Raw genomic sequence first — 26,652 nt, forward strand, 5'->3', positions numbered from 1 at the left:
TGTGTGTGTGTGTGTGTGTGTGTGTGTTGAAAAAGTGAATTAAATGGAGTCAATCTTGGAAATGCAGTGTGTTTGGTCAAACTGTGTCATCTCACAACTAAGAGTCAGCTTAGTGTTTACAGCAGATTTTCTGAAGGTTTTTGTCGTTTCACAGATGAGCCAACATGGGCAGCAATGTCTTAGACAAATGAAAGCCTTTGTTTATCGCCTGTGCAATGGAAGACAATATCTCTGTCAACCAATGAAATTGTCTGACAGCAATGGGTTAAATTCCAGAAACAAGAATGATTTGTAAATCTCAGTAGATTCAGTAAGCGGCCCAGAGCATTCTGGGATCATGGGAATGAGTGTTAAGAAAGTGCTCTCTTTCCTGAGCTAATGGTGGCCCACAACATAAATAAATATTTACCACTAAAGACAATGCCATTTTCACCAAGAATTTTACATTTTTCATCAAGCGTGTCAATTTGATTGGAAAACTGAAGTGAGCCAGTGAAACAAAAGATGCTCTCCATCTATGTGTGTACAATTGTGAGCGATGAACTTCTCCTGATGCTACAGTCCATCAGTGTCAAGCTGTACGGACATCATATGAATTAAAAACACACAAAATTAAAGCATACATAGCAAACGTTGACACGTTCAACACGTTCCCTTGTCAGTTTTCTGAATGATTTACTTGCCTTGAGCAATTAAGACGATTTTAGTAGCTTTTTAACATGGACAAATCTGTCACTCTAATATTTTTCTATTAAACAGTCTGACATTCTCAGCAGTAAACCGAACTTCATGAAATGTTGTGTAATTTTGTCGAGCTTTGCTTGAACTGTCAGAGGGAAGGAAATGAATGATGGCTAAGCTTTCTGATAAACAGATTTGCATTGTAGCATGACCGTCTATACACTGTGAATTCAGTGTAAACAAAAGCGAAACAAGACGCAAGAATACAGAAAACAAGCAAGGTTATGGAATTAGGTGTGAATGGGGTCAGGGCAATGCGTTGGCTGATCCAAGAGCTATGAAACGTATCCGAAATACAAAACAACTTCAACAAAATACATAATTTTCTTTATAATCACTAACCTAATTTTTTAGTGAACAACTGTTCAATACATTACTATGTTGATTGTACAATGCACTCATTCTGCAGCAGTTCTTCTGTAAAGGCCATAAGTTCTACCACAGGAAGCTGACAATACTGTGCCCGCCACAAACCACACCGTCCTGCATTCTTCAGAACATTTTGTTCAATTCGATATTTAGAGGCGTGGGAAGGTGTTCGTTGAACAAGTGCACGATCATGGAAGATAAGAGTTTTGAAGAAAGGCTAACTTGCCGAGAAGCATAAATTATTGCAGATGATTTGAGAGAGGAAGTTCCTTTCTGGGTAAGCTGTCTGAAATTGCTTTATTTCTTCTTAAAGGCATCAAATTTTCCATGTCGGTTTGTTTCATTTCAACACGGAAGTATGTCATTTGGAACAAGTACGCTGCTGCAGCTTTGTTTTGTGCAGAGTAGTGTGTTAACAATTAAATTACATTAGCAAAAAACAATGCATTATGGGGCAGGATGAGGTATAAGATAATCTCAAACGACAAGAAGCCTGAATGCTGGCTGAAATGAATTATACTTTATAAAGGCATGAAATATTTCCATGTCGATCCATTTAAATGTAGCATATAAATACTCATTTTGAAATAACTATGAAGCAGAATTTTTTCTGTGAGGTTATATTGTATGAAATATCACGAAAAATAACACAATAAAACCATTAAAACATGGCACAAATAATTCATTATGGGCCAGGAAGAGGTATTTAGTCATCTCAAATGACTGTAAGCTAGCTGAAATTGCTTCATTTCTTCACAAAGGCATGAAACTTTCCACTTTCATTTCGGTATGTAAATACATATTTTGAAATGAGTAATCAGCCACAGCTTTGTTTTTGTGAAGTTATATATACAGATTAGTGCATTAACAATTAGCGACATCATCAACAGCTCAAAATATCAATAAAATAGTACAATAAAATCATGACACGAATAAAGTATTATGGGTCAGAAGGAGCTACAGTATGTGATCTCAGAAGTTATTATTATAAAAAAAAAATTATTAGTTAGGATATTAAAACGTCTCTCAAATTTATATGTGAAAACACAGTTCTTCAACCCACCTCATGCTCCTCCTCCTTCTCCTAGTGCACATAAACAAATAAAGTGTTCCCCAGCTACAGTAGTTAACTTACAGTCTGTGGGTTTGCATGTAATTATATCTCATGTCTGTAAAGACCATAAACTTTCAAAATGAGTGAGCCACTGATATCTCCTTCGCACTGGTGGAAAAGTTCCATCACTGTTCTTCAATGTGAAGTCTCCTGGAACCTGCTTCTTGGAGGAATTTAACCCAGCATTTTGGGATTGACCAATCCTTTGTCCATTTCTCTTTTTCCCTGAAAGATTCCTTTCAGGATGAGCACCAACAGCTCCAGCCTGGTTTATGATGCAAAGCCCTTGCTTATTCTTCCTCTGGCATTGGTCATCTTCCTCACGGTGATTGGGAACCTGCTGGTCATCCTGGCTATCATCCGCACTCCTCTGCTCCACACCACCACCAACGTCTTCATCATCTCCCTGGCCTTCGCTGATCTCATCATGGGTTGTGTGGTCCAGCCAGTGGGCGCCAGTATGGTGGTCAGCGGGAAATGGCTTTTAGGCGACAAGTTTTGTGACTTGTGGACATCCGTGGATGTGCTTTGCGTCACGGCCAGCATAGAGACGTTATGTGTCATCGCCGTTGAGCGCTATGTTGCGATCACAACACCTTTTAAGCATCGGGTCCTCCTTGGGAAGCGCAGAGCTGGGTATATCGTCTGCACGGTGTGGATGGTGGCATCCCTAGTTTCCTTCGTGCCAATCATGAACCATTATTCTCGTGCTGATTACGAGGAGGCAAAAATATGTTACAATAAATCAGAATGCTGCGATTTCCATACGAATAGGCCCTACACCATCTTCTCCTCGGTGGTGTCCTTCTACGTGCCCCTCTTTATTATGGTGTTTGTGTACGGGAAGGTGTTCGTCATCGCGAACAGACAGTTGAAACTCATCAATAAGAATAGACTCCGCTTTCTGAGCACATGCACAGAAGACTCTTGTGAAAGTCCAGGTGAAATAGTGCATGATTTAAACCAGAGATCAACGAGGCATGTCGTGAAAGAACACAAGGCGCTCAAGACGCTGGGGATTATTATGGGCACCTTCATTCTCTGTTGGCTGCCCTTCTTTTTCTTCAATATCATCAAGGTTTTTAAACCTCTACTGCTACCACAGAATGTGTTCCTCTTGTTGAACTGGCTCGGCTACACCAATTCGGGCCTGAACCCTATCATCTACTGCCACAGTCCTGAGTACCGCACTGCCTTCCTCAATCTTGTAGGGTACAAAAAACTCAAGCAGTTAAATTGCACCAAAGTGCACAAACATCTATGGACTATCAGCTCATGCATCCAAAGCAACGGTTCTGCAAAAATGGATCACTTAGGTCATGAAGATCCATCTGCAAAGGGTGGGAACAGTTGCTCTGACACGTGTACAGATTTCAAAGAGGAAGAGATTGAAGCTCAGCCTCAAAGTGACTCAAATGTGGCAAGGATCAATGTAGAAGAGATGTTAAAGGTAAGTGCATCTTTTATTTGAATGATCCCTCAAACCATGCAAGCTGATGAGGGCTGTTATATATCTAAGTGATTGGATTTTGACCTTAAGGATGGTCAATGAAACCACCTAGAATCTATAGCAACTGCACAGCAACGCAGGACACCTTAAAAACCACATAGCTACGCTCTGGCAACCATTCATAACACATAGCATAATGGCATTGAGTTATGAAGCAGCAGTCAAATTTTCTTCAGAAAATCTTTCACGATTTACTTATTTAGCAATTGTTTCCCATTTCTTACAACATGAAAAGCAGCTATATATATAAGACTCCCTAACACTGCCAGAGGAAACAGCATGATATTAAACCTTCAATAAAGTTGAAAAATAAAGTTGAGATTTACATTTTCACAGTACTAAAGCCAAAAGCAACGATTAATAAAATGATTTTTAATAAAAAAAAAAAAATTATTAATAATTTAATAAAAACATTTTTACACAAAACTTACATTGATTCAAAGCTAAAAAAAATTCTCTGGGTCCACGGACCACAGTTTGAAAACCTCCAATTTAATTTTCCAGTCAACTTTTGACACTTGTTTTTTTAGAGATGCTTTGCAGCAGAATTGATCTTTGTTTGCATCTTTGAATCATTATTTTTCTGGCACTCAAAGGGTTTTGCATTCTTTCAGTCCAAAAGACCTGAAATAAAAAGTGCTTCCAGGGGGTGAACAGAGGCCTCCTGTAAGGAATCGATGCGAAAAATATCCATATACAAAACATAATAATAACTTTAATCTAGCTTATGCTCAATGTTGTAAACTAAGCATTTCCGGTGGAATAATATATGAGGTCAGCCATGTGAGATGCTTTTCTTTTTATAGAAAGACTCTTTTTATTTCACATCTTTTGTACTGAAGGAATGCAACATCTATTGAGTCCCATGAAACAGCTCGAAAGATCAAAGTTACATTTTTTATATAACTCCGACTGGATTTGGATGAAAGTAAAAAGTCATATACACCTAGGATGACTTGAGAGTGAGTAAAACGCAGCCTAATTTTCATTTTTGAAACATATGCTTTTGATTTAAGCAAGGAACATTGAAAGCAATTTACAATAAGAGCCAGCAATACAAGCAATACACAACACCATGTTTCAAGCTAGAACAAAAGAGAAAAAAAAGTCTACCAGAGAAGACATATTATATTAAGTGTATTCATTGGTGGCTGTGGTTAAGTGCTTTAGATTTCCTTTAGATCACCTGGACCAATAAGTATATGGTCCTTAATTTTTAAAAAGTACTTAAATGATAGGGAGGACAAAAAACTCTAACAATTAGGATTATCTTTGAGAAAGCCACATATGAGAAACTCCCACGCCTACTATTTCCCTGTTGTGTGGTGAATGCGGTTAGTCAGCTTATCATGCTCACTTTGAGTGTGAAGCATTTCAACATCTCAATGATGTCACTTCCTGTTTGATGAATGGCATTGACCCAACACAGGAGCTAATACCTCTGACTCAAACAAATTAGTAAAGACTGGTGTAATTAAAATTAAATTGTGATTAAACATATACATTTGAATATGTATATTTTTTTTAATTATGCATTTTAATTAAAATTAAACATCTATGGACACATATATTCAAAATAGAAATGAGCAAAATATAATAATATTAAAGGGATGGTTCACCCAAAAATGAAAATTACCCCATGATTTACTCAAGCTATCCTAGGTGTATATGGCTTTTGTCCTTTAGACCAATACAATCAGAGTTGAAAAAAATGTCCAAGCTTTATAATAACAGTGAATGGGTGTCTAGATTTCTAAGTTCAATAAAGTGCATCCATCCATCATAAAAAGTGCTCCACACAGCTCCAGGGGACCTAGAGATTACAGTTGATGAAGTTTTAAAAATGGAATGCATTGATTCGCTTTAAAGGGGTGGTTGATTGTGATTTAACTTTTTTAACTTTAAAGACGGACGAGTACGCGGTTGCTGTGGTAGCGAGCAATACTTGGTGGCAAACACTTCTCAATGTTACAAAATTGCTAAAACGCAATCATGTTCTCTGCTGTATTAAAGGGGTCATATGGTGCAGTTTTATGTTTTCCTTTCTCTTTGGATTGTTACAAGCTGTTCGTGAATAGAATAGAATAAGTTCCCTAAAGACTAAAGTCTCAAACCCAAAGGGAACCTAAATTCTTTAGAAAAGTTAAGAGTCACCCACGCCATCCTAAAACGCCTCGTTTAAACACGTCCTACTACGTCACTGTGTGGGATAATTTGCATAACACTGCCCAAATGTTCACACAAAGAAAGAAGGTCGTAACTTTGATTCTCGCTGTAGTATTTTTGCACCTGCTGCCACCACCATTTCGTGGAGACGCAACTTTGCAAGGACAGTCTGGCACTTTTGATTCCCAGCCTGTAAGTATTTTGTCATATAAATTGCCACTGATGATTCAAATGCGAATTTTGAGCAGTATAGAGTAGTGCTTGTTGTTTGTCATTTCTCCAATCACAACGCTACTAGATACACAATGCAACATGTAAAAAGACAGTACAAGTCATTATAATCAGCAATTATGTCCCCACTGGATGCAAAAAATGCCTCATTTGTCATGGGTTTTATTGATTTGGTCTCATCGTGCCAGGACACACAATATCACAGTATGACAAGGAGAGTAAAATTTCTGTCACAGGTTTGAGGTATTCGGCCAATCACAGCACACTGGATAGCTGGCCAATCAGAGCACACCTCACTTCTAAGAACAATGAGCTTTGTATAAATCTATGCATATCAGAAAGGCAGGCCATAGAGGAGAAACAATAATGTACCGTATGTGGAAAATACTGTTGTTGTTTTTTTTACATAAAACTGCATAAACTCGTTGTATTACACCAAATACATAAAGTAATGTTCTTTTTAGCAATGTCATATGACCCCTTTAAAGCTTTAATCAGGATAAAACCTTACATTAAAAGCTAACATAAGCAGTAGCAATTACAAACTAACAACAAAACAAAAACGTTTTTTTCCTACATTGGTTCCCTGTACAATTATCCTGTATCTGGAGTACAGGAGATAATGATTACACACACTAGGAAATAAATCTACCTGTTCCTCTGACAGCCTTGCAACTTAACCACATGCAGTGGATTACACCTTCATTTTGTCAAGATGTGCCCCACTGAGTGAGTGCTACTGAGGGAGATTAAACCTCTTGTCCTTTACCTCATCCTTTTAAAATACTCTAGGGTGATATCAGACCATCAAAACACGAATGGCATTCCAGGCCAATCAGATCATACAGTGATATCAGACCCTCAAAACCGAATGGCTTTCCACGGCCAATCAATTCAACAGGTTTCTCAACTGGCTCAACTGAGTCATCAGAGATGTTCTGTATAGTGTGTTTTGTGAGCATAGTGCGTGTGTATGAATACTTAAGGGTAGGAAACCCAGGGGTCTTAGCTCATTACCTCAATAGTGTGAAGATAATAATAGGAAATTAGAGCAAAAGGTGCTTCATGTTATATGATTTAGGAGAGGCCTTGATGCTTGAGGTGATGAGCTCATACAGGATACGTGTTGTATTTGATTACCACACACGTAACCATTTTCTTTTTGTATTCATCTGCACGTTTGTTTATACTCAAAAATAGGGAAAACATAAGTAGTGATTACTGTGACTAAAATATCCAACAATAAAAATTTCAAATCTAGGTGGGAAAACCTCACATACTGTAACATCTCTTTAGATTGTGCATGTATGTTTCCTACAGACAAATTGTTTTTAAGAACTGGTTCTTTTAATGAGTCAGTCAAGATTCACAAAACAGCCTCGCTCATTTTACAAAAGCACTGTGATCCTAGTTGATCGTGTAGCGATGACTGGACAGTTACAGAGTTGCCAAATCAAATCGAATCCTGAATCGAATATAGGCTAAACCAAATCTGAATCCAAAGGAATCTTGAATTTTTTTTTTATTGTTTTATAAATTCAATAATATATTCCACAAAAATATTAAACAGCACAACTGTTTTCAACACTGATAAAAATACATGTAAATCAGCAAATCAGCATATTAACATATTCATCCACCAAGCAAAAAGTCCAACCACGTAGAAAAGAAATATCCTACCACCAACATGCTGCATGATTTAAGATATTATTCAGATCAATCATTCGTGTCTATTTAAACCCCTAAACCTGGGAATGGTTTTAGCAAGCATTACTAATTAAAATAAGTGAAAAAAGAAGTGGTCATTACAGTACACACACAGCAGAATCTGGCATAATAGTGCTGGTCTGGATCATAAATAGGGTTCAGTTTGTGGTTGTTTTAATAAAGGACACACATCTTATGCCACAGGCAATAAGACACTGTAGTGTATGTGAATCTCATGTACTTAGATGCGAACACAGAAACATTTCAGCATAATCCCTCTAATGTCACTCAAGACGTGCAATGATAGAAAAATACATATTGTGCATAAACAACACACTGATACATGTACTAGAGCACACAAAAACACTAGTCTGTTCTTTCCCAGTTCAAATGTCTAATGATTTCATAATTATTTTCCTCCCACAGGGCCACTGAAGATGGGAAACAGATCATACTGTATGCTTTTCAAGAGAATGAACTGTACTCGAGCATCATGCTTTTCAACTGCACCTTGACTGTATTACATCTATACCATGTGCAAAGAAAAAACAGCCAGATTCTTACAGAGCAGCAAAGCTGAAAAATGATATTGAGAACAAGCCATGACACAAAAATATGATTACTTTCTGACAGCTTTTTGAACTTTAAACAGAGTGAAATTGGAAACTGAAGCCCTAAACTGTCATCTCTTTACCTCAAAAACCATCAAAAAATAAATCTGTTGTGTGGACTTTTTTTTTTTTTTTTTTTTTTTTTAGTTCAGTCACTACCCAGAGATGAAATAAAATGCATTAAATTCTGAAAAAACAAAGTCTAATTTAAGAAATAAATATTTCGTGCTAGAGAAATAAGAATCACAATATCAGAATTCTGTCTTTTTTTCTTGCTACAGTATTACAAGTTTACAATCTGCCATTCTGAGTTTATATCTTGGAATTAACTTTGTCTCTGAATTCTGAGTTTATATCTAAAAAAATAATTTATAATAATTCTACCACAGAAAAATAAATAAAAAATGCTAATTGCAACTTTTTCTTTCACAATTCTCGCGATTACGAGTTTACATCTTACAATTCTATCTTGTCTTCTCAGAATTTCTGATTTATATACCACAATTCTGACTTTATATTTCATATTTTATATTTCATGTATTTCAGAATTTTTGATATATAAAAGTTGCAATTATCTACAGTATCTTATTCCATAGTGGAAACAAGCTTCCATTAAAAATAATAATAATAATAAAATAATCAGATCAAACTGTTTACAACAGTAAACACCCCCAAAATGACCAGAATGATTAAAACATACATGTTATCCCTTTTCTTTCTTTCTCTCTCTCTCTCTCTCTCGAAAAATGCAAATTGCAGTTTCATGACTGGAAGGAAATAATTATGGTAATTATTCTCAGCAAGTGTGGCAAAGCATTAATTTTAGACGCTACACAGCTCTGGAGTGGGTCAGCTTGATATTTCTCTGGCTGTCTTGCATCACACATCTGAGCATCTGTTAGATTTCAACACTTTGACAACAGGCAAACAGCCCAGACCAATACACAGCCAAATCTTATGGCTAATAAATATTCAACTCTGGCCAAACAAATCTTGACATTGAATGGTTGAAAATCAGAGTGTTTGGTTTGGGATATTGGTGCTTTGATAAAATGTTAATGCATCGTGGCATCAGTGTGCTTGACGGTGAGGACAAGCTTCTGATCAAAGCACTGTGAGATGCCTTTACTCACTTTTTTGATCCTGACCATCTGTATCTTTTACCCTAGTGAAAAAACCCTTTTCCAGAAAATTCCAACAGATTGAATAAATGCATGCGCTTCATAATTAATTTACAAAAAAATCAGGTACATGTTCAAAATGGTGTCTTTTTCATATATCTTCATACTTTATGAATTAAAACCATGCCTTAAGGGGATAGTTCACCAAAAGAAAATGAAAATTTGATGTTTATCTGCTTACCCCCATTGCATCCAAAAGGTAGGTGACTTTGTTTCTTCAGTAGAACACAAACTGAGATTTTTAAAGAGCAGGACATATGATATTTTAAAGTGTCCTATTATTGTGCTGGAGTCCCCTACAACAGGTATAAATGCATTTAAGGTAAGAAAACATTGTAATTTTCTCAGAATATACATTTAATATTAGAGGCATTTGCCAATGATTCCAAAATTATTAATTCCTAGCAAGTTCGGAGCAAACCCCTCCCTTCCATAAGCCTACTCTGCTCTGATTGGTTAGCTGGCCAAGCCTGTTGTGATTGGCACAGAGGAGTCCTTGAGCTATTTAGCCAGCGCTACCATTGACAAAGCACCATATATATATATATATATATATATATATATATATATATATGCACAGTAGAGAAATTACCGTATGGACAGGAGGAGAAGCTCGCAGGCAATCTTTTACTGTCTATGAGGCAATCGGGGGGACGTGGAGGCATGAAGTCAAGGGAGAAGCCCATAAAGAGTCCATAAAAGCAACGGGAAAAAATTATTCAACAACGTCAGCAAGATTCGGTGGGTGATTCAGATTTCTCTTGGCACAACGATTAGAAAGACTAATCACATATATATATATATATATATATATATATATATATATATATATATATATATATATGTGTGTGTGTGTGTGTAAAGTTTCTTGCACAGGCTGATCGTTTCGAGTCTTTTCACATCAACGTATCGTCATGAGCCTCAGGGTTTAATTTGGTTTTGTTTGTGTATGTTTGTTTTTTATTGTATGTTTTAGCCATGATTCCCATTAACATCCATTATAAGACTGACAGACTGCAACGGTTCTTGACTTTGTGTTAAAAATCTCTGTTTGTGTTCTACTTAAGAAACAAAGTCACCTAAATCTTGGATGCCCTGGAGATAAGCAAATAAAGATCAAATTTTCATTTCTGGGTGAACTGTCCCTTTAACATTGGAACTGAGTCATTTTAATTGGTCTGTTTTTCTGCTTGTCATCGTCATCTCATGTCCTCTGGAAAAAAAATCTAACGTATTATTTTGATGAAACTCATCTTCACAACTATTCAAATAGTGGAAGCATTGTAATTAACTGCACACTCACAAAAGGTCAGAACATTGTGTGAAACTGCTGCATCAGTCTTTTGAATATGTTGTTCTTCAGACACATCAGTCTGAAATGAGCATCCCAAGGTTTTATTGCAAAATGAGATGCAAAAACCTGAATGCAAACTTAATGTTTACACTGTCAATCAATATGAGGACCTGGTATATATATATAAAAGAAAGACTAACTAAGTTAAGTTACTATGTTACTGTTGTTTAAGATGAACAAAGCACCTGCCGAGGGAACACAGGATTTGATGTTTGTTAAGTCTGAAATGGCATTCTACTATTTTACTCATACTATTTATAATTTCATACATTTATGAAATGTTAAAATGCATGTATAATGTTACAAAAGATTTATAATTCAAATAAACATTGTTCTTTTGAACTTTCTATTAATTAAAGAATCCTGAAAAATGTATCATGGTTTCTACAAGGATATTAACTGTTTTCAACCCTGATAATAAGATTGTTTTTGTTGTTGTTGTTGTCTTGTAGAAAATCAGTATATTAGAATGATTTCTGAAGAATCATGTTGCCATTAAACTGTTTTTTTTTTTTTAAATAGCAATGATATTACTATAACTGACAATATTACTATTTTTACTGTATGCAGCTTTGGTGAGCATAATAGGCTTTTCTAAAACATAATGTGATGTTATGTTTGAAGTGGTATAGTACCTTGTTATTTATACTATATTTATACTGTGTGCATTATGCAAATTTTTGGTATGCAAAATATGCAGTACTGTGCAAAAATACACAATACAATTGTGCTTGCTATGACTTTCCATTTCATGTGTGATGAATGAACTGTAAGTAAAACCATCTATGACTTTCAATATTTTATTTGATTGATCTGAATAAGTGATTTTCCTTAACTGACTGCTTTACAAAAATTCTGCTTAAAATGCAAAAAAGAAAAAATAATAATCTAAAGATCAAATAAAATGCATTAGAATAATTTAAAAAACCTCTCTCTATACCCCTACATCTGGTATGTAACAGTGAATATTGGGGGCTCGTCTGGGATGTAGGGGTCTAGGGTAAGGGAGTAACAGAGTAAAGTAAACATAAAATTGGTTGGGGTGAGTGTGTGCCACTTTTTAAATTATTGGCAGTATAGTGCATATGCAAACTACTCAGTATGCAGAAAGCAGTATGATGGCATTCCATTCTCAACACTGCAGCCAATTGGATCTTTCCTCATCTAAAAATGAATGAGAAAAAACTGATATCTGATATCTATGTGTTTCCATGAGAAACTTCCTTGACTCTTTCCAGGTTGTCTTGAATCAATTTGTGTCATGCTCTTGCATAATAATGTTTACATCCTTGAAATTTCAAAGCAAGAGAGTTTATTACGAATGCACTCTACAAAGATAGCCAAAATTATAGTTTTAGTATTAATCATGAGCTAACATATGCTACTGCTCCAGCATCATACGACATTCCCTGACATGACTGCTATTAAAATAAGCCAAGTGTTGAATCACAAGAAAATACAAACAGCATAATAAATAGCGACAGCTTTCAAATCTCGCGGAGTCCGTGACACCATCTCTCTGGATTAGCACGGAGCATCGACTGAATAGCACCCAAGAGTGAATGAGGTCAAAAATTCTGAAAACACATTTGGTAACCTGCTTGCCAGTGTTGGGGACTAGCTAACTAGAAGTTGTTATGCTACAGATACTAACATACTAACATATGTTAAAAATGTCAATGTAGGACTATGCCAATTTGGCTGGTTTTAGCGGATTTAGTATTCAATTTGACTGATTTTGAGAGTTTTTTTTCAGTGAAGCATCTATTAGACTGATGAAATGTTTTTTAAAACGATTCATTAAAAGGCAAACTCATTCAAGCCATTTGACATGAATAAGACTGTATTGTTTGTATTGCATGCTTAATTTGCTTGCAAATTGGAGAAAAGATCCTTTAAAGCCACACACTAAAGACATGGTAAAGCAACGTGAATGGGGCAAGAAGAACACAGCAAAAAATATGTTTAGTGACTTCTCAAATTTGACCTTAAAATTACAAAAATACTTTGAGGTTGAACCATACACTGTATTTAAATCTGTTTGAGAGGAACTGCATTTATCGCCCAATCACTGAAATTTCGCAGAATTTCAAAACATCCGATGATTTGGTGAGTTTTATGTGAGCTGCAAAATTTGTCTCTTGCTTCTTGCTGCTTCTCTTCCTCTCTCGTTACTTTAGTTATATAGAATATTGTTTGCTGTAGATTGGAAAAAAAGCTTACAGAAAATTACTCTTCCTTACGCTTTCTCTAAAATGTTATGAGAGAGAGCGAGAGCACCCAGGACTAAAAGCCTGTATACAGCACAGGTCTGATTGCTCATGAGAAGCAGCCTGGCTGTTCCAGCACAATGGTCCCTTATCAGTGTAGAGTACTGCTTTCTTCATCAGTGGTTTACATACACGCACAATATAGTGCACTTACAGTCAGCCTATGAAAATCCTGAATGTAGCTTTAGAACTAAATCTTATTTTGTCTGTCTGTCTTTCTTTCTAATCACAGAAAAGAAATCCAAATATTAATGGGCTATGCAGTCCAGGTGACTGATTTTTCCTAAACTGTACATACATATATATCTCTGTGTGTGTGTGTGTGTGTGTGTGTGTGTGTGTGTGTGTGTGTGTGTGTGTGTGTGACCCTGGACCACAGGTCTTAAGTGTTAATTTTTCGAAAATAAGATTTATAAATCATATGAAAGCTGAATAATTAAGCTTTCTATTAATTTATGGTTTATTATGATTGAACAATATTTGGCCGAGATACAACTATTTGAAATTCTAGAATCTGAGGGTGCAAAAAAATCTAAATACTGAGAAAATCTCCTTTAAAAGTTGTCCTAATGAATTCTTAGCAATGTATATTACTAATGAACATTTTTATTTTTTATATATTTACGGTAGGAAATTTACCAAATATCCCCATGGAACTTTACTTTGATCTTTACTTAACCTAATGATTTTTGGCATAAAAGAAAAATCGATAATTTTGACCCATACAGTGTTTTTTTTTTTTGGCTAATGCTAAAAATATGATCCAGTGACTTAAGACTGGTTTTGTGGTCCAGGGACATATACACATATGTCAAGTTAAATTAAATTATGGTTCATTAATGCCCCCTTCAGGATGTAATAATTCACCTCATCAGCTGTCATTGAAACGGTATATGATTACATTTTATATACATAAATAGAGAGAGGAATTTAGTGAACAATAATCAATTTAAAAAACCCTCAATACTAAATCTTCTGCAGAGACAGATATAGAGCACAGATTGCTCATCCTTCTCTAAATATGCCTTGAATTCAACGTCAGAACAATATCGTTTCATTGACGTGTGTTCTTCAAATAACACACATGCCTACTGCACTACAAAGACATGAGAGGACAGAACAAGCACAGATGCAGCACTAGTCGTACATGTTCATCAGAACGAGAGAATTTGAATGGAGAGCCCTCAGAGTGGTTTAAAAGACTTTTCTCATCCCAGTGCACAAACCTTCAGATCATCTATTCAGACTCCTCAGAAATAACGGCACAAGCAGAAGCCGAGATGAATGATGTATATGGAATGATGAAAGAAGACACTTTTTTGCCTCCAGGCAGCATGTGTTGTTACGATGGACACAACCAGGAAAAACAACATGACCACATGTCAATTATTACTGCTTTATCTACCTCTAAATTATATATACACTAAATCATAAAAATATATAAATGAATATGAGACTGAATATCAGAACAAATAAAAGTACATTTCAGCTGACAAAAGGCTTCTGAGTCTTTGTCAACAGTATAGTGGATCTGAAATTGTCTTCAACAAGTTGCTGAAGCATATCAGTTTGGCCTAATGGTGCTTAAAGGGAAAAGTTCAAGAACTCCAGGTCATCAATTAACATCTTGTGAAGCAAAAAGCTAAGTTTTTTTTTTTAATAAAATGTTTTAAAAAAAGGGAATGGGAAAAGGGAATTTAACTTTAAACCATCACTTCTGGACAAAATATGAATCCATAATAACACTTTCTCCAATAACAAAGTCCATCCCCTGTGTTCTTTCACATCAAAATCCACTTTAAAATAGTTTTTGCTTGTGAATGGTTCATGTGCATATTTCTCTCCTGCTACAGATGAGACAACTTTTACATTTATGCATTTAGCAGATGCTTTTATCCAAAGCAGCTTATAGTGCATTCATGTTATAAACATTTTTTTTACCAGTATGTGTGTTCCCTGGGAATTGAACCCACAACTTTTTGCGCTGCTGACGCAATGCTCTACCACTGAGCCACAGGAACTTTTTCAGCAAGACAGCAAGAAGCCCAAAGTGATTATTAGATGTATTACTAATAAACCTGCAGCGTTTTTGGTTTACAGGGCATTAGCCTAATTGATGGACTGAAGTGGTGTGGATTGCTTCTTGACTATTGTGATGTTTTCATCAGCTGTTTGAACTCTCATTCTGACGGCACCCATTCACTTCAGAGGATCCACTGGTGATGTAATGCTAAATTCAATTAATAAATCAAAACATCAACATCTTGATTTGCCTATTCCTTTTTGTTTTTCAATTATTGTATAATGAGATATCTCAGGGTGAAAAGGGATATAAATGGTGGAAAACGAAGGCAGGACTTGATTTTTATCTATTATTGGTTGACCTCACAACAGTTTGCCATATAAAACCACCAATGACTGAAAGCACTTGCATTTAATGGAACAGCAAACAGAAATGGGGCTCCATACTGAGAAAGACTGACGAACTCTTTCAGCTTGTCAAAGTCTACCTCTAGTCAAAACGTCTTTTCAACAAAACTGAAAATGTTTGTGAATGCACGTACTGTACACCCAGTGCAGCACTGCCATGGCGTCACATACCCCATAAGATTTCTGAGCCAATTGGATTTTGAAGGCAGCCTCCAAAAAACAAAAATAGCCAAATCATATTTTTTATATTTGATACAATCATACCATGATTGGATCTTTCAGTGCGTCACGTAACCAGCTGCTAAATTCAAATCTGCATTCGCCTGGCTGGTGCTGAGCCAGACCGAACTCTGTTCAGATTGAATTTGATTAGATTGAATGCCTGCATTACTCGTGCCCCCTCAGAAATAATGAGTGCATGACGCCCATGAGCACTGCTCATTGTATGCTGGAGGTAGAACATCAAGCCGTGTAGATCTTGACAAACACATGTTAGCAAAGGGGCTTTGCAGGGTGATGAGTTTCATTCACACTCATTTTCAGTTGGACAAATTGATATTGAAAGCATAGTTCACTCAGAAATCTATTTTTTTTTTGGCATAATTTACTCACTTTCATGTTGTTCCAAACCAGAATAAAAGACTTACAGGTTGTACAAGTTTTGAACTACACGAGGTGAATAATTGACGACAGGTTTATGCTTCCACAGAGAAAACACTCCACATGCTCTGTACAAAAATGACAAATAAGTGGATTTGTTATGATGGTCTTTCGACGCAGGCTGAGCACATGACACGTAATGAAACCCATGTGGCATTCAGTGCGCATACAATAAGGGCATTCATTTAATTCACCACTCATACCAGAATGTGATCATTTCCCATAGCAACATGTAAAAGGCAGATTAATGGATAACATTAACAAGATTTCAGCGTCCACAGAGATGTTTTCTGAGCTTTTTAAGAGACTTTAATCGGATTCTCAACTGTGACAACGAGCTTACAAACATATAAGGAGGAAAGCAAAAGGCGGAATATAAGAATGAAGTGGAGCCAAAATAAAGATGTTCGTCATGAGAAAAGGAATTATGATATGAGAATAGCCAAGAGCTGGGGTCACTAAAAAGCTAAATGGATGGGTGTTTTGTGAGGAGGGCCGATAAAAAGCGCACTTTAAATGCACTTTCTTCCAACAGAGACGCCTTGGATTTATGCATCCAAAATGATTTATCGCCCTTTGACGCCTATGAAAGAAAATGTTCTGCTACATAATAACAAAGCAAATAAAAGCCATTAACAACCAGAGAAGACACATCTGCTGTTGCCAGGCAAACAGCTCTCGGACAGCAGGACGGTAACTGCCATGAGCATGTGGAAGCCTTCGAGACCTGATCAAATAAATCTAAATTAAAGGCCAAAGTCACATTTATTCAATAATAAATGTCAAATGACATTTAGATTACATTTAATGTAATATAAACACATTTAATTTAAATTGCAGGAACAATCTGAGACTGACAAATCATCATCATTCTGCACAGTTTGTCTGTCTATCAATCCATGCATCCATCTGTACCAAAATAAATAAAATAGCACATAATACTGTGTATTTAAAAAAAAAAGTATACATATTATGTAAAAAAAAGTACAAGCAGAAACTGATTATGCAAATAACAAATTAGCCAGACATCCTCATAGAGTAAAACATATTACAGTAAAATAATGTGTGCAGAAAGAGATTTTAAAAGTCAATTTTGCTGCCAAGTGCCATACACGACTCCCAAATGATCAAATAATGTAGCCGAATATAAATTAAAGAGAGTGTGAATGTTCTGTTCTGAATGGGATGGCGGCTGTAAATGGTTTAAAATTCTCTTGCGTGATTAAGCTTGTCCCTTGTATATTCTGATAATGTGCAGACCAATATGATGTTAATTTAGCTTGCACTACCCCCACTCGCTGATGATGTTAGGTGCCACATTATGTTTTCCCCTCAAGCCAAGCTCTGATATATGAAATGTCCACAGACAAAGATGCGCAAAAGAGCATTTCTCTGAATGTCAGACCTGTGTGGCACGCTTTCAAGTGTTTTGTTTATCTCTTCATTACCAGAACTCTGCAATAGTGAGACAGTAACTGTTAAAAAGGGTGGTTCAGAGAAGATGCTTTGAGTAGATCATCAAGAAAACTCATTAAAACATAGAGGACCAAAAAATTATCTCATTAATACATGGTGGGCCAAAAAACAATCATAGCAAAGGTTAAAATGTGATAAAAGCACTTGCGACAAATCAAGTCTCAAAAGCCAAGCAAATAAAAATAGCGTGTCACTAAAAATGGTGGTGTAAATTAGTTTTAGTGTTTTTATAGGTCATTATTATTCATCCGAGCAGGTGTTTGTCTGGCAGGTGCTTGTTATTGGCAGCACAAACGAGATGATTTCTGATCCTCAGGCCATGAAATGTCATCATTTAAAACTTGCCTCATAAGTAACACAAAATGAATGTAAGCTCATTCGTTTGACTCATTATTTTGCCATCTGTGCTTGTATCAAATTAGCATTTTCCCAATTTTACTTTATTTGAATGGTGGTGTTTTGTGTCACTAGCCTGTAGCTAATGTTTCTCTGTTTCAAAGGAATAGTTCAACTTGACCCCCAAAACTTAAATTCTGTCATTATTTACTCACCCTAATGCCATTCCAAACGTTGATGTTTTCACAAAAAAAAAAAAAAAAAGCAGTAGACGAGGCGTAATATTTGAAAGCTACGGTTATTTTTCAACGGCCCTGCTGCAAATTAGTTAACATTTGAAATAAAAAATGAATAAACTAGCGCTGATAAAGCCATTCCCTCATATGGACAGCAGACAGAGGCAGATATAGCATGTACGAATTATGACTTTAATTTAGGTCGACGTTTTATAGCCAATGTCGACCAGCTTAATTTCCATTCGAGGGCGATCGAGGTTCTCGCGCAACCGTACTGGCATAATAGCGGAGTTACGATACGTAAAGCGTTTTTCGCCTATTTATGATATGTTAATTCACAATTTATTACACCATTTTGCAGATATGCCGTCCAATAGCAAGCGAACAGCGAACTAATTAACTGCTGTACAGTTACCTCCTCAGACCAACGACATTTCGCTCAACGTTATCTGACAAATTTGTCAACTTTTGTGATGGATAGTGAAACGTTGTTTAATAAGTGTATGGAGATAGATAGATAGATAGATAGATAGATAGATAGATAGATAGATAGATAGATAGATAGATAGATAGATAGATAGATAGATATTTTCTTTTTCGCCCTCTCTTGAGGAGGATCGAGACTTCGCTCTCATTAGGACGGTCTTCAGTGACTCAGAAGTTGAGCTTCTTCAGTTCCTGCAGCACGTTCAGTCTCGCGCTCATTTCTGTGGTTTGCTTGTTGAAACCGCATCGCACCGGAGACAACGTGTATTCCCACACCACTCAGAAGCAGGAGTATCTCTTTATCTTAGGTAATGTAATATTCTTATATTCTAAAGCAAATAACTTTTTACTGGTAATTCTACTGTGCATTGATTTTTCTATTTATGCAGCCAGCAGATAGGAACAGAAGGAGAGTTCTGCCTACAGGCTGCAGTCTGTAAGGGTGAAGAAAGCTAGGAATCTGTTTTAATTTTGCAGTTTGTGTGTGCTGTTAATAAGCTCTATGATTAAATCTTTAATCAAATATTTAATATATAGACTACCGCAGTTTCTTCACTTTGGTGGTAACTTACCCCTTTAAAAGGTACTGATTTGTAAAGTACTTCTAAAGTGTTAATATGTACTATTAAATAAGGTAGGCTACAAATATGCAGTATTTTAGCTTTTGTACCTCAAGGTAACGCCTCAGTGACAGCTTACCTTTTCTGAGTCTTGAGAGGTCGTTTGGGAAGCTCTAAGGATGTAACCGAAGACAGGATGCTTTATTTCTAAATTAAATAATTTATCATTATTGTATTTTCCCTTTCCAGAGGTAATTAACACTTATGGCAAGATAATGAATGGGTTAATTTATGGTACTGCAGACTCATTTCCAAAAAGAACAAAATTATCTTGTCTGGAATTGATTCCTTTTTTATCTAATGTCCCCATTAGCAGATTATATGTGATAAGATGCTGCCCTTATGAATATTATGACATTACAATCTTGGTTTATGAACTCCAGAATTAAATATAGCCTATTACTTTTTACAAGAAAATGTATGCAGTACCTCCCATTTTAAAAGATCTTAAAAACTGCTTGCAAATGAACATAAAAAAAACAAAAACAAATAAATAAATGCAGTTTACTTTACTTTACAAATCAATTCAATGTCAACTGCTTATCAATATTTTTTATGTATAATTCATTTTTAAGCAGGCAAACATATTGAATTAAGTTGCTTCTATTGAGGAATCCCAAATGTCATAGTGTAACTTCTATATTGTAGTTATTTCATACTTCACCATGCAATGTTTGAAAGGGGGAATTTTATGAAACTGCAAAGGTTCACTTTTGCAAACCTGAACTCTGCAAGATAATATAATGCCAATTGAATTTAAGCAGCGCCTACCTATTCCTTATTCTTGTTTGTCTGACTCTGATAGCAAAGGTACATTTTTGCTTCTAACTCCAACTTCCATATACAACTTCTGTTTGAAATGAAACATTTTATCAAACTGGAAAAATTTGCTTTTGCAAAGACCAAAGAATAATGCCATTTCATCAAATGATTGGCATTTCAGTATTTTTTTTTTATCTGCATAAACTACATAAAACTTTTGAATTTAAGCAGCGTTTAAGCTCTGACATTCAAAATTATTGTTTCATAGTGAAAGTACACAGGCTCTTTGGAAAAATGCATCAAAAAGCTATTTTAAGACCTCCATTTTCTGAAGTCACTTTCAGATAGGTACATTAAAGCATTTCAAATAACAACTGAGCAGTTATGCAACAACGTATTCAAGACTGAGCGAGAACAAGTGTGAAGGTTTACAAAACTGAAAACCCAAACTGATCAATTGTAATCTGAAAATCACACATTAACCAGCGATGACCTTTGTGTTTTCGTCCAGCAGGTGGAGACAGGAGCGTTGTGATCAAAGAATGGAGAGCTCTGGCTGGCAAGATGTTGAAGAGCCTCCTGGAAGCCAAGTGTACGAGGTGAAGGTGGTCCAAAACACCACGGGCCCTCACAACTATCCCTTTGCAGACGTCGCCCTGCTGCAGACCTTGAAGCCGCTTATCATCCCCTGTTACGTTCTTGTGGTGCTGGTGGGCGTCTTTGGTAACTACCTTCTGATCTACGTCATCTGCCGCTCGAGGAAGATGCACAACGTCACCAACTTCTTCATCGGCAACCTGGCCTTCTCAGACATGCTGATGTGTGTGAGCTGTGTCCCCTTCACGCTGGCCTACGCCTTCAGTCCTCACGGGTGGACGTTCGGCCGCTTCATGTGCTACCTGGTGTTCCTGATCCAGCCCGTCACTGTATACGTGTCCGTCTTCACTCTCACGGCTATTGCGGTTGACAGGTGAGAATGGTAGCAAAGCTAAGTGTGGTTAAAGTGGGTCGTATCACTTGAATGAAAGGATGTGCGAAGGATGTGCACTGAATGATGGTTCTTTTGAAAGGACTTGGAGATCACAAGAGGTTTGGCTTAGGAAGTGAGGACTGCAGTTTGAGAGGAGGGCCACTATCCATGCTGTTATCCATGTTTGTTGACAATTTTTTTTTTAATAATTGTAGAAAAATGAAGCTCAGTTTTGCATTGTGATGTTTTCGTGACATATTGTCTCATTACTGATATCCAGTTTATTTTTACTATAAACATCAAAAATAAATAATGAGGTAATAATATGAATTTTGAAAAGTTGCAATTTTATTTTTAAATTTGCATTGAATTAATGTTGATTTAAATAAATAAAAAACACTGTAACACTACATTTCGGTTACTATAGTAAAAATACAGTTAAATTGATTGTGAGAATTAACGTGGTTTTAAAGGGTTAGTTCACCCAAAAATTCTGTCATTAAAGGGAACCTAACACACAATTTTACCCAATCTCATATTAATCTCGAGTACCTATAGAGTAGTTTTGCATCCTTCATATCTCCAAAGGTGTGAAATCACACAAGAAGGTGTGTTGATATTGCAAAAGGACAACAGAAAACTCTCAAATATATATATATATATATATATATATATATATATATATATAACAATGCCTAAATGTTTGTGTGTTGTAACAGGTATTACGCTACAGTGCACCCTCTGAAGAGGCGAATCTCAATGGCTGCCTGCGCTTATGTGCTGTCTGGGATCTGGCTGCTGTCGTGTGTGCTGGTCGCCCCCGCTGTGGCCCACACGTATCATGTGGAGTTCAGAGACGAGGGTCTGACGATCTGCGAGGAGTTCTGGTTGGGCCAGGAGACGCAGCGACTGGTGTACGCCTACAGCACGCTGCTGCTGACCTACATCCTGCCTTTATCCGCAGTCTGCGTCTCTTACCTCTGCATCTCGGTCAAACTCCGCAACTGCGTGGCCCCCGGACACCGAACGCGTGACCAGGCCGAGGCCCAGCGGGCACGCAAGCGGAAGATCTTCAGGCTGGTGTCTCTAGTGGTGGCGGCGTTCGGAGTCTGCTGGCTGCCCATCCACGTGTTCAATGTCCTGCGCGACATCGACATCCGCCTCATCAACAAGCGCCATTTCCTGCTGATCCAGCTCTTGTGTCATCTGTGCGCTATGAGCTCATCCTGCTGCAACCCGTTCCTGTACGCCTGGCTCCACGACCGTTTCCGCACAGAGCTGCGCAAGATGTTCACCTGCCACCGTCGCATCGGCATAACGGCCAACCAATGCGCCACAGCGAGCGTCGTGCTATGATGCCTATGATGATCTAAATTGCCCACGAAATGAAAAAAGAGTATGTCTGGGTCCAAACCGACATGCTGGATGGAAACCCTTGCTTAATTGAAGGACTGCAAATGCTAACTTGAATGATTCCTTATGTACAGTATTGAGTTGATTCATCGCTATTTATTGAAATAAAAAGATGATTGTAACCTTCATGTTGTGCTTTTCTCAAAAATCTGAGAAGCTTGAAAGGTTCCTCACAGCGATGCCATAACAAAAGGACCATTTTTGGTTCCATCATGAACCATTCAGTCAAAGTTTCTTTAAAGAACCATCTGTTTCTTACCTTTGTATGATCTAAAGAACCTTCTTTCGCCACAAAGAACCTTTGGTGAAACAGAAAGGTTGTTCAGATGTTAAAGGTTCTTTATGGAACCATTTAGACAGAAAAAGACATTTGCAACCCATTTTGCTCTGTAATGTGATGTTTTGTGAGTAAAAGGATGTAAAAAATAAAAAGGATGGTAATTAATTTTATTCATCAGGAACTAAACGGATGGTGAGAAGTTTCTATATATGTGAAAGGTGGAGATGTTGGTGACCTTAACTTAAAAAGGAATTGAAGGGTCTGACCAAGAACATCCGCTTTGCTGAAAGTTTACAAAGAAAAAATAAATCCAGAAACTTAAAGTAAACAGGGACAGTTTTGCTTTAATTTATTTTGACGTCATTAATGCCTCTTTTTTTGCCAATTTCCTTTTCCATTAGCAATTTCCGGATTTTGTGATCATTGAGTACACTATAAATGTGCAGTGCAATATGTGAGCACTCACATGATAATCAGAGATATTAAAGTCTGATTCATAATGAAAGCAAAGGGTCAAGCATTTGAGTCAAACGCACACAAAAAGAAAAAAAAATATCTGTGCTTTGAGGAGAAAGCTTCTGCAAGTTGTTTAAATTATTGCATGCTATTCATTAAAACAAAGATTTGCATTTAATCAGTTGGCATTTGTCATATATATTTTTTTTTTAAGTAAATGTCGGTTAGCGGTCAGATAAATATTGTGTGCTAGCCTCTCTAACGCAATGACTTTCTAATATTTTCCAGTGTGCAAATGCGTCAGACATCAGAATGCAAGTCGTCGACTGAGTTCTTGTCCTCAGAAGGGCTTTTGATCAAAGCAGCAATTGATCTTACAACCAACAGCTCTCATGAAGGACCATACAAACAAGACAACATGAGAAGAGGCACTTTAAATCATTGTGACTGCCACCATTGAGATCACACACCAGCGGGGCATTTTAAAGTCTCGGACGCTAATAATATGATCAGGGTCTAGGAATGAACGTCCCTGGAATGATCACCCAAAAGGACAATATGTTAATAGAAAATCTGTTTGTTTTGGACATTTTAGAAGCTGCAATTTATGCAAAAAGCACAGGCATAAATCAAACAACATGAGATTATACATTACTTCCTGCAAACACGGCTATTCAAAACAGCCCTGCATCTTGAAAAAAAAAACCCCTGCTGATTTGCAAAAAAGGCTTAATTATTACCTAATTAGATATTGCAGAGAAAACAGAAAACATTTGGGTTTGCATTTATATATATATATATATATATATATATATATATATATATATATATATATATATATATACAGTATTGTTCAAAATAATAGCAGTACAATGTGACTAACCAGAATAATCAAGGTTTTTAGTATATTTTTTATTGCTACGTGGCAAACAAGTTACCAGTAGGTTCAGTAGATTGTCAGAAAACAAACAAGACCCAGGATTCATGATATGCACGCTCTTAAGGCTGTGCAATTGGGCAATTAGTTGAAAGGGGTGTGTTCAAAAAAATAGCAGTGTCTACCTTTGACTGTACAAACTCAAAACTATTTTGTACAAACATTTTTTTTTCTGGGATTTAGCAATCCTGTGAATCACTAAACTAATATTTAGTTGTATGACCACAGTTTTTTAAAACTGCTTGACATCTGTGTGGCATGGAGTCAACCAACTTGTGGCACCTCTCAGCTGTTATTCCACTCCATGATTCTTTAACAACATTCCACAATTCATTCACATTTCTTGGTTTTGCTTCAGAAACAGCATTTTTGATATCACCCCACAAGTTCTCAATTGGATTAAGGTCTGGAGATTGGGCTGGCCACTCCATAACATTAATTTTGTTGGTTTGGAACCAAGACTTTGCCCGTTTACTAGTGTGTTTTGGGTCATTGTCTTGTTGAAACAACCATTTCAAGGGCATGTCCTCTTCAGCATAGGGCAACATGACCTCTTCAAGTATTTTAACATATGCAAACTGATCCTTGATCCCTGGTATGCGATAAATAGGCCCAACACCATAGTAGGAGAAACATGCCCATATCATGATGCTTGCACCTCCATGCTTCACTGTCTTCACTGTGTACTGTGGCTTGAATTCAGAGTTTGGGGGTCGTCTCACAAACTGCCTGTGGCCCTTGGACCCAAAAAGAACAATTTTACTCTCATCAGTCCACAAAATGTTCCTCCATTTCTCTTTAGGCCAGTTGATGTGTTCTTTGGCAAATTGTAACCTATTCTGCACATGCCTTTTTTTTAACAGAGGGACTTTGCGGGGGATTCTTGAAAATAGATTAGCTTCACACAGACGTCTTCTAACTGTCACAGTACTTACAGGTAACTCCAGACTGTCTTTGATCATCCTGGAGGTGATCATTGGCTGAGCCTTTGCCATTCTGGTTATTCTTCTATCCATTTTGATGGTTGTCTTCCGTTTTCTTCCACGTCTCTCTGGTTTTGCTCTCCATTTTAAGGCATTGGAGATCATTTTAGCTGAACAGCCTATCATTTTTTGCACCTCTTTATAGGTTTTCCCCTCTCTAATCAACTTTTTAATCAAAGTACGCTGTTCTTCTGAACAATGTCTTGAACGACCCATTTTCCTCAGCTTTCAAATGCATGTTCAACAAGTTTTGGCTTCATCCTTAAATAGGGGCCACCTGATTCACACCTGTTTCTTCACAAAATTGATGACCTCAGTGATTGAATGCCACACTGCTATTTTTTTGAACACACCCCTTTCAACTAATTCAACTAATTGCCCAATTGCACAGCCTTAAGAGCGTGCATATCATGAATGCTGGGTCTCATTTGTTTTCTGAGAATCTACTGAACCTACTGGTAACTTGTTTGCCACGTAGCAATAAAAAAATATACGAAAAACCTTGATTATTCTGGTTAGTCACATTGTACTGCTATTATTTTGAACAATACTGTATATATACACACACACACACACACACTCACATACACACACACAAACACACACACACAGTGTTTCCCATACACTGCACTACAATATCAAAACCCACTACAATATCAAAACTGACCGCCACAAATAGATTTTCCCAAAGGCTTTGACTTGAGCACTGCACTTTTCAAAATCAAAACCCGGTCTTTTATTTGCATATATATGCCACCACAAATAGAGTTCAAGTCTGTGGCAAACACTGAATATACTATATCAAGTATATGCATTTGTCAGATTTCAGTATCTTTCGTGTTTACACGTGCAATACGTCTATAGGATATTTCCCTATTAGATGTCTTTATAGGTGTTTATGATTTGGAATCTGCATAAATCTGACATCTTACAGATGCGTGTAAACAAAAGATTATTTTCAGAAGAAGCGATCTTTAACGGACATCTTGCAGATGTACGAGTGCTATCTGGACCACAAACGTCTCACTTTCGGGGTTAATCACAATTCTGAAAATATTAAGTCACTCACCTTAGGATTTATTGACTGCCAGGCCAAATACACCGCTGCAATGAGGAGGGACTATCCAGGCATCAACGGCTAATTCAATCAAAGCAGTTGTCCTGTCCACCAGCAAACCCTCCTCCACCTGTAGAGGACGCAGCTTCAAACCACAGAAAACACAGAAAGTTAACAATCGGACTTTTACATCAACTAAGACATTGTGCGAGTCATACAAGTGAATAGACATACTCATAGCAGAAGCCTTCCAGCATTTGCATGATACCGAAAGCTAATTCAAAATATTAAGAAAT

General features: G+C 36.8%; 2 protein-coding genes across 2 annotated transcripts; both read left to right on the plus strand.

The window, feature by feature from the left end:
- The first annotated feature begins 1,221 nt into the window (after positions 1–1,221).
- LOC127966915 (beta-2 adrenergic receptor) lies at positions 1,222–11,771 on the plus strand. Its single transcript, XM_052568281.1, has 3 exons — positions 1,222–1,387; positions 2,457–3,674; positions 8,265–11,771. Exons 2-3 carry the CDS (start codon positions 2,469–2,471, stop codon positions 8,271–8,273), a joined length of 1,215 nt encoding a protein of 404 aa, XP_052424241.1. The 5' UTR covers positions 1,222–1,387; positions 2,457–2,468; the 3' UTR covers positions 8,274–11,771.
- Positions 11,772–20,552: 8,781 nt separating this feature from the next.
- On the plus strand, positions 20,553–23,948 carry LOC127966732 (prolactin-releasing peptide receptor-like). The gene is made up of 2 exons (XM_052567936.1): positions 20,553–21,230; positions 21,950–23,948. The coding sequence occupies exons 1-2, from the start codon at positions 20,749–20,751 to the stop codon at positions 22,584–22,586; spliced, it is 1,119 nt and encodes a 372-aa protein (XP_052423896.1). The 5' UTR covers positions 20,553–20,748; the 3' UTR covers positions 22,587–23,948.
- The last annotated feature ends 2,704 nt before the right edge of the window (positions 23,949–26,652 follow it).

The sequence above is a fragment of the Carassius gibelio genome, chromosome B10, assembly GCF_023724105.1.
Source record: "Carassius gibelio isolate Cgi1373 ecotype wild population from Czech Republic chromosome B10, carGib1.2-hapl.c, whole genome shotgun sequence".
Taxonomy (NCBI): Eukaryota; Metazoa; Chordata; class Actinopteri; order Cypriniformes; family Cyprinidae; genus Carassius; species Carassius gibelio.